At 37.3% G+C, this 12,518-nt stretch overlaps 1 protein-coding gene across 1 annotated transcript in view; it reads right to left on the bottom strand.

The window, feature by feature from the left end:
* Positions 1-10,811, bottom strand: part of SLC38A11 (solute carrier family 38 member 11) — a 52,327-nt gene extending 41,516 nt beyond the window's left edge. The window contains 5 exon segments of the mRNA XM_027129468.1: positions 972-1,037; positions 1,910-2,044; positions 8,233-8,307; positions 10,056-10,173; positions 10,661-10,811. Coding sequence (XP_026985269.1) covers positions 972-1,037; positions 1,910-2,044; positions 8,233-8,307; positions 10,056-10,173; positions 10,661-10,699 — 433 coding nt within the window. The 5' untranslated portion in view covers positions 10,700-10,811.
* Between the last annotated feature and the right edge of the window lie 1,707 nt (positions 10,812-12,518).

Below are 12,518 nucleotides of genomic sequence, written 5' to 3'. Positions count from 1 at the left end.
TTCTGTATCAATTTGAAGGATAATAACAACTATAAAGTTAGGCGACTATGAAATGGGGATTATGTGGCTTGGACGAGGAACTCTTCAAAGCAAAAAGACTCACAATCTCTGAATTATTCAAATAGCCATGATATGGTGAAAGGATGAACAGGGAGTGGCGTTGTGGCACATGCTGAAAAGGTCTGCTTAAAATGTTCACAGCGGCTTTTTCAGAATCAAGCCAAACAGGAAACAACCCGAATGTCCCTCAACTGGATGATAGATAAAATGTTTATATCCATATAATGAAATAATCCTCAGCAATTAAAAAAAAGAACACGTTACTAATAAACTCCAAAACATGGAGAATCTCAAATGTACCATACTAAGTGAAAGAGGTCAGACCCAAAAGGCTAGCTCCTATAAGATGGCATTTATTTGACATTCTGGGAAAAGCAAAAGTAGGAAGAGAAATCAGATCAGTGGTTCCCTAAGGCTGGAGATGAGAGAAAGTTTGACTACAAAGCGGAATGAGGAAAATCTGGGGGGATAACGGAATGGTTCTGTATTTTGATTGTGGCTGTGGTTATATGACTATATGCATGTGTCAAAACTCATAGGACTATACATTAAAAAGGGTTAATTTTACTATATTAAATTGTAGCTTAATACAAATAATGGGGACAAAGATTAGCTTGCTTATTTAAGAAATGATGTAGTATAAACACTACATGAAAAAATGATACTACAGATAGTGATACATAAGATATTTAAAATATAAAGTATTTTAATTATATAAATAATAATTTTTAAACAGCTAAATTAGAAATAAACTATATATAAGAGATTAATACTTTAGGATCAGATTGGATCATGGATATTACTGGATATTTGAAGTCATCCAATTCCTCCACTTGCAAATATTTTATTTTTAAATTATTATGAATCACATTAACTATGAAAAACTATATAAAATAAATATACTGACTTACCTCCAGGGATTCTTTGGAAAACTTTGCTCAAAGTATCTCCAGTTATTATGTTGTAACTTATCATAGCTAAACACATAATTAAAACAATACAGTCACCAACAAGCCATCACATATTTCATCTTGAATATTTTGAAAGTAATCAGTTATCACTTCCCAAATAGTCTACTTTCAAATATATATTGTGATTACAAATATGTACAACTTTAAAAATAACTAGACAGCAGATTTGTGGGAGAATATCAGTTTGTATTACAAAAAGATTTTCCCTTCACAAATTGATTCTTTCCAGAACATCTTTAAATAATAGTGAGTTTTGGTAGTCATTTAAAACGCAATTTGTTTTGTTATTAAAGTTCAGTTTCCAAATACTCTTTAGGAACACATATTTTGCTCAAAGTGAGGAACAATAATAGAAAACTGTCAAGGCTCCAAAATATCACCTCATTTGAAAAAGTAAAATTTTGGAGAAATATATTCTTAGCTTTCTGAAGAGACATAAGAAACTAGTTTGAACAATAGCTTCTGTATTACTTATTTTGAAAATGAAGTCAATTTGGCCACTGATGAACATTAACATTTTGCTTATTTAAGAAGTGCTGGGTGCCAACTTTAAACAGCACGTTGGCCTTGGACATGACTTCCACAAATCCTTAGGTTTTCAAAAAAATTTTAGCCTTAGAAGAAATCTATCATTCTATTTTTCATCAAGCTAGGGAATCACAAGCATTAACTCAGAATCACGCTCACTTTATTTCAATGAAATACTCAGAAAACTGACCAAAAGGAACAGAAAACAAGGGAAAAATGGCTAAAGATAAACACTTAATGTGGAAAATATTTCAACTACTAGTATTCTTTAATGACTATTAAAACTATTTTATTCAGAAATGGCCGTTTATGAAAATACTTACAATATTCAATTTCATATTCATCCTTACCTATGAAAGGATACAAAAATTGCAGAACAGACAGTAGGAGATATCCTGGAAAGCCAAAAGTTTTATTGACCAAAGACTGGTAAGTGTCTGTCCCCGAGAGGGCCCCTCCTTTTATCAATAAAACAAGGGAAAAGTCTGTGGCAAAAATAACCATTAAACAAATGTCAGATTACATTTAGTACAAATTTTTTTTTTTTAGTGTTTTGACTTAAAGAAAAAAAGAACTTTAAAGAAGAGTTTAATGCTACAGTAAATTAGCATGGCAAGTCTTACTTTCTTTTCATAAAACTTTATCTTTCATAAAACTGTACTGTTTCCAGTTATATATTTTTCAATCGAGATGCAAATAGACTTCATATATCCATGCAATGAACTGGACAGATGAGGGTATGCAGACTAGAGTTAAAGCTTCAATTTTCCATTTTACTTTCTTAACCTAACCAGTGCGATGACTATTAACAGGATGTGGCTCAATTGTCCAAGCAACAGAATGTAGGTAATCCAATATCTCATAGGCGTTCAACGTGTGAAGACCGAGAATAAAACGTGCTGGAAGCATTCAGAAGAAAAAATAGATTTAGGAGAATCAGATCATTTGTTTTATAACAAAGTACAACTAGTAACTTTATAGTTATTATGGTTTACTTTACTATATTATTATTATAGTTAAGAGAGCACTCTAAGAATTTTTTTTGAAATTTACATTTTAGAGATTTAAGTTCCACTTTTTTTTTTTAAAAAAAACAGAGATGGCCAATTTTCTTTTTGTTTATTTATTTATTTGGCCGCATCGTGTGGCTTGTGGGATCTTAGTACCCTGACCAGGGATTGAACCGTGCCCTTGGCAGTAAGAGCTCGGAGTCCTAACCACTGGAACACCAGAGAATTCCCAAGTTCCACTTTTAGTGTTGAAATTGAAGACACAAATATACAGAAAATATATAACTAAAAGTCTCTTTCATTTAACCCAATGTTTTTTGAACACCTAGTGAATGACACTGCAGTTGTATTGGGTACACAGCTACACAGAGGGTGTGATTCGTGCTTTTTCTTTTTTCTTGCTCGTGCTTCCATCACAGGTGAATTTTTTATCAAGTTATTTGGAAATGTACTAGAATACAAAGAAGAAAATACAAATCATTGCAGTGTTGTTTCCACCTTGATTCCCCACCCCCATTTCACTGAAACTTTTTTTAACAAGTTCATCAATGAGCTCCAAGTTGATAAATCCAATTGATACCTCCTAAATATTAATCATATTTGCTTTTTCAGTAGCATTTTCTCCCTGTTTACCATTCCCTTGTTTCTCAACCATCCTCCCTTGGCCTTTCTGACATCACTTTCTCTTGGATTTCCTCCTATCTTTTGGGCCATTTAGTTTTTCACGTTTCTTTAACTCTCTTCAAACCCTGGATTCTTGGACTTTTCCCTCACTCTTCAAGATGTCCTAATGTGATCCTATTCATGGTCATGCTTTCAATTTTCATAAAGATGTTAGTAACTCCCAAATTTGTACCTCCAGCCCAGATTTCTTCCAAAACTCCAGATTTCTATATCTAGCTGCCTAATAAACATTTTACCTTGAAGACCTCATAGGCATCTTGATTTTAGATATCCAAATTAGAATTTATATATTTGTTTTGGAACCTGCTTCTGCATTCATATTTCTCCAAACTGTGAATAATATCAAGATAAACTTGAGAATCACACTAGACTTCTCATTATCCATCACCTTCTATTTTCCTTTGGTCACTAAGTCCATTAACTACTGCATCATAAATTATTCAACTATATCTCCTCACTTCTAGTCTCTAACCTGTTTTACTTTAGGGCTTAGGCCTTTATCACGTCTTGCTTGGATTACTGCAAAAACTCCTATTAGTTCTCTCATCCACTATCCCCTCCCTACTAAGACTTTCTTGACCTCCCCCCTGTACCAGATGAATCTGACCACAGAATAAATCTGACCATGTTTTCTGCTTAAAATCCTCCAGGGGAATACTTTGATGCCTTTGGATAAAAACCAACACTTTTTCATAATTTTTTTTCAGAAAAAAACTGTTTATTAGCTGTGGGATCTTGGATGAAGGACTCTGAGTTTCATCTGTAAAGTACGGCAATACCCCAACCTTGAAGAGTCTATGAGGATGATGATGTTTAAATGCCTACCACAATGCTTGGCACACTATGGAGGCTAAATGAATGAGAACTCATGCTATTTTTAGTTATCTTCTATAGGCTGTGTGTTGAGGTGGAAAAACATTGTATTTGGAGTCTGATGATAATGACGGTAACGATGATAAAAACCACAAAAACACTAGCAAATACTTCACAACACTTTCTGTCTGCCAGACCTTTTTCTAAATGCTTTATGTATATTAACGTGTTTCATCATCACAACAGCCCTAAGTAGGTGCCATTATGATCCTCCATTTGATAGATGAGAAAAGTGAGGCACAGAAGCTTAAGTAAATTGCTAAATTTCACAGAATAAAGGAGAGACAGGACTCAGACCCTGGTAGTCTAGCTCCAGAATCCATGCATTTAACCAATATCTCAACTCTGTTGCCAGTAACTGCAGACCTTGGGCAAATCATGTTAACCTACTGGTCTCAATTTCCTCCTCCATAAAAAGTAGAACATGAATACCTACTTTATGGAGTCAGAAGGATTAAGTATAGTGGCTGCATTATGCTTGGCATCTAGCCAGTCTTCAGGAAATGGTAATGATTATCATTACATGGGAGCCTTCAAAAATGCCTCTGCAAACCTCTCTAACTTCATCTCTTTCCACTTACCAACATCAACCCTATACTTTAGCCAGGCTGAATCACTTACATAGTTCTCTCTTGCATTTCCACATTACCGTCTGCTTGGAGTACCCTTCCATTTTCTTTGCTCTCTCACATTTTTTCATAAACAGTCAGTGAAGCTGTCTTTTCCTCCCCAAAACATGTCTGCTCCTTTAAGGCTGGATTAAATGCCAGTATCCCTATTGTCATGCACATATTTGTATTATGGTATTTTTCATGAAGTATTATAATTATGTGTGTTTTTTTCTGCCGAATGTACTACATTGTGAGCTTCATGTGGGCAGGAATAATGCTATCGTTGCTATAGCTATCATTGCTATCATTGTTATAATGGCAGCAGTGTCAGTAAATATCTGTTGAATGAATCAGTGATCAATAAAGCAGGATTGCTAGGTGTCTATATATCTGATTCAAATGTAATATGATAAATGACTTAATAAATATATTTTAAAATATTCTGCAAGCACAAATGACATAGTAATTCATCCTATATCCTTTGTTTAAAACTAGGAAAAGCTTCACAGAAGAGCTGAGTAGTGCCTTGAAGGATAAACAGGATTTCACCAGGTAGAGAAGAAAAAAAAAATGTCAAGCAGGGGGACTATCTATGGGAAGTCAGTGTGAAGGTATATTCTACATGTGGGTAATGGAATAGTCCAGAATGGCTAAAACATAAGTCCCACACAGGGCAGTGTCGGTGACAGGGTGAAAGAGAGGTCATATTAGTGGGAGATAAGACCAGAAATGCAGACTGTGGCCGAACCATGAAAGAATTTAAATGCAATAAATTTTTTTCTGTTGTCATTATAGAGTCTTGGAACGTTTTGACTGGGGGAATATCAGATCAGGCTGAGGTTTCGTAAAGATAACTTTTGCAGTAATATGGAGGACGGATCAGAAAGCAAAAGACAGATGCTAAAGGCAGGAAAACTGAAAAGCAACTTATTGGCCAAGGAAGAGAATCAGTGAGGACTGGAGTAACAGGAGGTAACCAGTTTCACAGATGTTGTAAAGATGTTTGGTGAAGAACTGTATGCTTGGGATGAGACTGCTGAATTGTACAACAGTTCAAAATGTACTGCTTAAAAGTAACAATTTGCTAAGAATTTAGTCAATAACAAATGCTATACGGGCTACAGATAAAGCTCTCAAAAGTTTTAGGAATCTCAAATATCACTATAACATTTTGATCTCCCTTTAAATGTACTGTATGCAAATTTTAGATAATCCATGAATGAGTGTACGTTATTTAACAGGAAAATTTTCTTTTACATCATTATGTATACTTGGACAATAAAAATTATTTTACTCTAATCAACAAATATGAGAACCTTAAAGTAAATTAAAATAAAATCATTTGTTGTAAATATTTACAATTCTTTCTTGTTCTCCAACATTTCACAAACATGAAAACAGAACTTAGAAACACTACTTGTTGAACTGGACATAACTCATGGAAAAGACAAAGGCCTTAAAAAGACAAAAGAATAATTGTAGAGACAAACAACTGTATAATTAGTGTCAATTTAAAGAACAATTCAATATTATAACCCAACTTGTAGATTTTGCTCTTAAAATCCTAATTAAGGAACAAAATGAATCAGTCTATAATTATTTTTTGTGTCTGTGTGGTCATCCTTAATTTATCAAAATTATTTAAGGATTTTCATCATGCAGCCAAATTACTGAGCAACTAATTTCTGCTGATTAGTTGCAACATATGACTTTGCAAAGGACTGCTCACAGACATTGCTGTAGGTTTACGTATAGCATCAGTTGAGAGAGTTATTCACATTATGATCTATGTATGTATAACGTGACTTGGCTTTAAGAAACTATTCATTCTCCTTAATTATTGATTGAATCCTTAGGTGATATATAGTTTTAAATGCTTTCTGTCTACTGGTTTACAATGTGTGTACATGTTCATAATGCACTTAAACAAGCCTTGGTTATTATGCCTGGGAGGAAATTAATTATTTGTCAGTACTGATTGACTGGAAAACAGGAAATTAAAAACGACAAGGGTAAATCCTTGAATAGGGTTTTTGAGTGTGATAAATGTGCTCATAAATAAAATACACTTTTTAAACATCAGCAACTCTGAATAAGCACAAAGTCACAGATTCCACATTACTAAATTATGGATCTTAAGCTACAAATTAAGAGCTGTAGAAGCTAAAAGCATCTTAGGTTTAGGGAGTGGTGGGTGGTGAGAAGCAGGGAGGAAGGGAGTTGAGGGCCTCTGCAGCTCTGACTTTGGTACCTGCTGCATGCTTTACTTTCTTCCTGAGCCTGAGGAAAAACAGCTGAGTTACAGGCTGGTTTTGGAAGCCTGAGATTTTATGAGGGATGGCATCTTAGTCAGAGTCTCTAGAAGTAGAGCTGAGACAGAGATTCTTGAGCAAGAGATTTGAGGGAGTGCTCTTAGGAGAAGGGGAGTGAAAAGATAGGGCAGGGGAACAGCTCACCAGGACTCGATCTCGGGGGAGAGCAGCTGCAGCCCAAGCCCTGCAGGGGTGGCGCTCTGGAGCTCCAACTGCCCCGCACATTGGTCCCTCCCAGAGGCAAGGAGGACAGCTTTGGGGTTTCCGTTACTCAGTCTTTGGGGAAATGGTGGCTGGGGTTCATAACCTCACAGGAAGGTGATACTGTTAAGGCCCAGGTCGCCACTCTGGAGCAGGGAACAGCTGAGGTGTTTTGTATTACCTGGTAAAGGGCATCTAGGTGATCACACATAGCAGCCCCCTAGCAGCAACCACTGCAGTGGGTGTCTGTCTGTGATTGCTGCCTCTTTCACAGTGATACTAAGGTAGAGGAAAGACCTTGTGTTTGCCTTGAGGTGAACTGGGGGGACGACAGGGCAGGGGTGAGAACAACAGGAAGAGAAGATGATTAGGAGTTGTAAAGCCTGCACTTAGATGGGGGAATGGGTGTGAATGAACATGTTACACGGAAAGCGGGAAGCAGAACAGAAGAAGCGATACAGAAGCACCTTATTGCTGCCCTTGAAGACAGTGGCAGGCAGGAGGCTGGGCAGGTGGGGTAAGGTGGGGAGGGAGTGGGGATCCCTGCTGGTTGAGCACCGGGGCTCTTGGTGCCACCTGCACAAACAGAGCTCAAAAAGGTTGTTCATCTGTGTGCACCTGCCCGAGGTTTTTGTGGGAAAGGAATCCCTGATGTCTGCATTTTCAGAGTACGGTCTTGGCCTTAATCAGTCTTTAAAGTGACTCCTCTATCTACCACGTTTGGCATAAAGTGAAAAGGCACATGAAAAGGATTTAGGCTTGGTAATATATAATGCTTTTCTAATCTGTTCAGAGGATTAGCAAGGAAAGTAAATCTCCTCAGATACAAATGTTTAAATTCTTTAGGATTCTTTGATGCACTTTTTAATTAGGAAATTCAATTACAGGGCGTGTGTGTGTGTGTGTGTGTGTGTGTGTGTTTGTGTAAAACAGTCATTGCACAATTTAAATTGCAGGAATAATCAATTACATAGCATTTTACCTGTAACATATGAAACCCAGAATAAAAGCAATATTCCCAGAGGAAAGCCAGCTTGCTTCATTGAATAAGGCAATCCTGGAAAAAACATAAAATGTCCCACCCATCACATTAATAAAACATATGGAAACATGGAAGTTTTCCCCCAATTTCTGTATATAATAGGCTAAGTAAATTGACATATTTATATGACATAGTTTTAAACAGTGTATATGAATATTAAAATTAAATGTTAGCATATTAACACCTATTTCAGAATAAAATGTTGTAAGTTAAGGGCATGTCAAGTGAGCAAGTTTATGAGGTGGAAAAATAAGAGTAAGAAAGCCTCAAATGAAAAACAGATGACAGTTCACACAAATAATGTTCCCTTCAGGGTGAGGGGGACATATGACCTAGAATATGTGGAGAGTAATGACCCAGAGCTCTCCTTATGTGCTGGCTGGGAAAACAGAGATGATAACAAGAGTATAGAAGGGTTATGAGATTTGAGGAAAGACCAACCCTGGGGTCAAAATGGGCAACTCTGTAGGAAAAGGAGAGGAAAATGAGAAGGCAAAGGTATTTTTTATAAAGCTGAAAGGAGTATGTAATGTTATTTCTTATGAATCTTTTTTGGAAATGGGCAATTTTAGATTATGGACAATGAATCATTTAAAATAAAATGTACTTAAAATAATTCCACCCAGAATATTTATTCTCTGAAAACTTTCCCCTTTCAAAAATCTGCTGAGCCTAATTAAGAAGTACTTTTTAAGTTGACATGAATCAGCTTAAAGTGTTCATATCAGGAATTAACTCTGGAATTCGGCCTACACCTCTATGGTACATGGAGGCTGAATTTCAAAAAAGTCCTTACGCCTACTTGCTACTACTTTGCCTCAGGTTCCTACAGTTTATTTACCATTTGAAAAAAAAATTGTATATGGAAAGTAAAATCAAGAAATACATCAACTTGTGAAAGTTAAGAAAAGTAACTCAATCCAGATGACTGAGACCAAAATGTCATAACTTTACAGGAAAAAGTAATATTCTCAATGAGTATTTGCAGGATTTTGTTTTGTCCTTGCTTTTTCTTAAATTGGATGTTTCAAATAACAAAAGCGCTGAAAAAATAACTGCCTTTATTATTATAACGCAACGCACTTAATTTTTTCTGAACTTTTCCTTTGCTTCAAATTGGGAAAATATGAGAGGCTCATTTCTTTCAATTCTGATTATTTGGCTCCTTTGTTTTAAAAAATCATTTAAAAAACCATTTCTATTTATTGATTAAATTATATTTACAACTGATATAATAAGTTTGTACTTTAAAATTTAATACTCTATAAATGGGTAAGGAAATATTACGTGGATTTGATTCTTCACGATTGTTATGTTTTCACATTAAACTTTTGTATCTCCAATATTTGCAAGTATCTGGAGGTTCTACACCTCTAGAAGGTTATGGAAAGGTGATTCAAGTAACGGTTGGCCACTCCAGGAACAGGGGAAAAAGTAAATTAGGTAACATTATCACTTGACCATGCAGCCTATGAAAAAAAGATTCAGCAATCTCCCATCTGCAGCTCCACCTTAATCTATCACACACGGAGGATGCTCTCAAATGTAGAAAGAGTGTGAATCACCACCCCATTTTTAGTATAAGAGAGACTGATGTGTGCACATTGTTACATTGGAAAAAAGGGAAGGCTTTTATGAAAAAACAATTACCAATTTTATCATTTAAGATTTTTTCCTTTAAAATTAACCTATGAATACTAGCAACATAATAAGTGTCTTAAATTTGGCCTTTTCACTGAAAATTAAAAAAAAAAAAAACTTACCTATTATACCAGATCCTATAATCGAGTTGACAACATTAAAAACAGCAGCAGACTGACGACAAGTTTTCCCTTTGTCCTTATGTTCAGAAACGAGGGTTTCTCTGTCATCTAGATGGCTCTATTTTAGTATATAAAAGTGCAATTAAAAAAATATTTAACTAGCTCAAAAATTCAGAAAACTGTGAGACAAATATGCAATTTAGGAGACTAACATGATATTAGTAATAATAATAAGTAATGCCAAGAACGATAAGAAAATGAGGATAATAATAGAGTAACAACAATATCTAGTAATTCAAACAGAGCCTGTGAACAAACTCCATCCTAAAATGTCCTGATTACAGCTGCACCAAGTTCGTGGACTACTGCATGAAATCCTAGTACTTTAGGACCTCTTAGGGAGCAAAGGATGTGATTTTTGTGAAATTAAAGGGGTTATATTGAAAAGTACCCGCTATGAAAAAAAGATCAAGGCAAAATTTCTTTTTTCTCCTGGAGAACCTTCTGTGGTGCTACATCAAGACGCTGGGTGAAGGTAGCTAAACGCTGTTGCAGGGTGAACGAACGATATGACCTGCCTTCAGAACCAGCCCCAGTCTCGTTACCTGTGGCGGGACGACGGGCCGCTGACCCTGGTAGCCCATGGCTGCACCCGGGTCCTCTGCAGGTGGAAGGTTCGCGGGCGCGGGTACTCGACTCGCCAGAACAGCCTCCTCCGCGACCTCCAAGCCCGGGGTCAGCGCGCGGCGGGAGAGTTGGGGGCGGGCTGCGCGGGCGGGAGAGTTGGGGGCGGGCTGCGCGGGCTGCGCGCGCGGGCTGCGGCCGCAGCTCACTTGGACGCCGCGGCCGAGGCGATTTCCCTCGGAGGTTGCGAAATACGCCTTCCTCCTGAGGCGGAGACGCTACAGGGTGTTTCTGATTCGGGCAGACCTCTCTCCCAGCACCTCGCCTTTTTTTCCTTTTCTTTTTTTTTTTTAAACCTCCAGCTGCGGCCTCTCTCCCCTCGCCTCCCACCCAACCAACTGCTGCAAAGTACAATATGTTGCGTCCACGCTGACTTGCTCGGATTGTACAGAGTTAAGCTAGCCTTATAGTCCATTCCCAAATTATCTGCTCCTTGGCTGGAGTCTGACGTCCAGGTAAGAACGCACTAGCACACCTGTTCCCAGGGAGCGTCTTTTCTATTGCTTCCTCCTGCTGCTCCCTACACCGATTTCCGTCAGAGCTGACAGATGAAAATGTGGAACTGTTAAAAAGCTTTTCTCGAGTTTTAGCAAATTTGATTACTGAGCATGCTTTGGTCAAGTGTTTCCGGGTGACTTTTCAGAAAAGGAGACTTGGAGAATGGAAAGAAAGATGGAGTCAGGTAACGAACCTTAAAAAGGTGGCGGGGGCTTCCCTGGTGGCGCAGTGGTTGAGAGTCCGCCTGCCGATGCAGGGGACACGGGTTCGTGCCCCGGTCCGGGAGGATCCCACATGCCGCGGAGCAGCTGGGCCCGTGAGCCATGGCTGCTGGGCCTGCGCTTCCGGAGCCTGTGCTCCACGGCGGGAGGGGCCACAACAGTGAGAGGCCCGCGTACCGCAAAAAAAAAAAAAAAAAATGGTGGCGGGACGGGGTGTCAGCGGATGGGGAAGGAAAGGCACTTAGAGTATCTGAGCTACAAAGAATCTGAAATGACCATCTGTTCACCCCTCTTACATTACAGGTGAGGAAGCAGGCCCAGAGAATATTCAATCACAAAGAGACAGAATACGTAGAGAACAATTTCAAGGATAGTTAGAGCGGTAATAAAACGCAACATCTACTTCTCCAATAATTCAAGTGGTTCTTTTTTCATAAACATTTATTTAAAATTATGAAGCATTTAAAAAACATAGAAAAACCTAAAGAGAACTATAAACTTCATATACTCTCCACTATCAAAGAAACAAATACTAATATTTTGTCATATTTTCTTCAAATTGCGAAAATAAACATTTAATGTCACAACAGAAACCCCTTTACCCTTCCGAATTCCTTTCCCTACGTCGCTAGACTCATCCAATTCATGAAGTTTGTGTATATCTTTTGTATTCATGCTTTATATTTTAATTCATTCATTTGTAGCCATAAATGATATATAACAATGATTTGAGTATTTTCAAGATTTACAAAGATGGTCCCATACTGCACTATTTTCCTCCTAGCATTATTGTTTACCCAGTGTACTGTTTTCAAGATGTATTATATAGATTCATGCAGATACATAGTATATTCATTTTATCTGTGTCACTGTTCAGTTAGCCATCCTCCTACAGAAAGACATTAAGATTTTTTCTAATTTTGTACTCTTCTGGAGCATATTAAATGACAGTTTCTCTAGAAGTAGAATTATGAGGAAGTAGTTCATGCATATTTTCAACTTCACTAAATATTTCCAAACTGGTCTACAAATTGATAGCCCCAATTATTTTTCCACCAGC

Source organism: Aethalodelphis obliquidens, unplaced genomic scaffold, assembly GCF_003676395.1.
Source record: "Aethalodelphis obliquidens isolate GAN/ISIS:26980383/991018 unplaced genomic scaffold, ASM367639v1 scaffold2, whole genome shotgun sequence".
Classification (NCBI taxonomy): Eukaryota; Metazoa; Chordata; class Mammalia; order Artiodactyla; family Delphinidae; genus Aethalodelphis; species Aethalodelphis obliquidens.
Note: the sequence above shows the minus strand (reverse complement) of the source record. Positions and strands in the feature narration are given on the sequence as shown.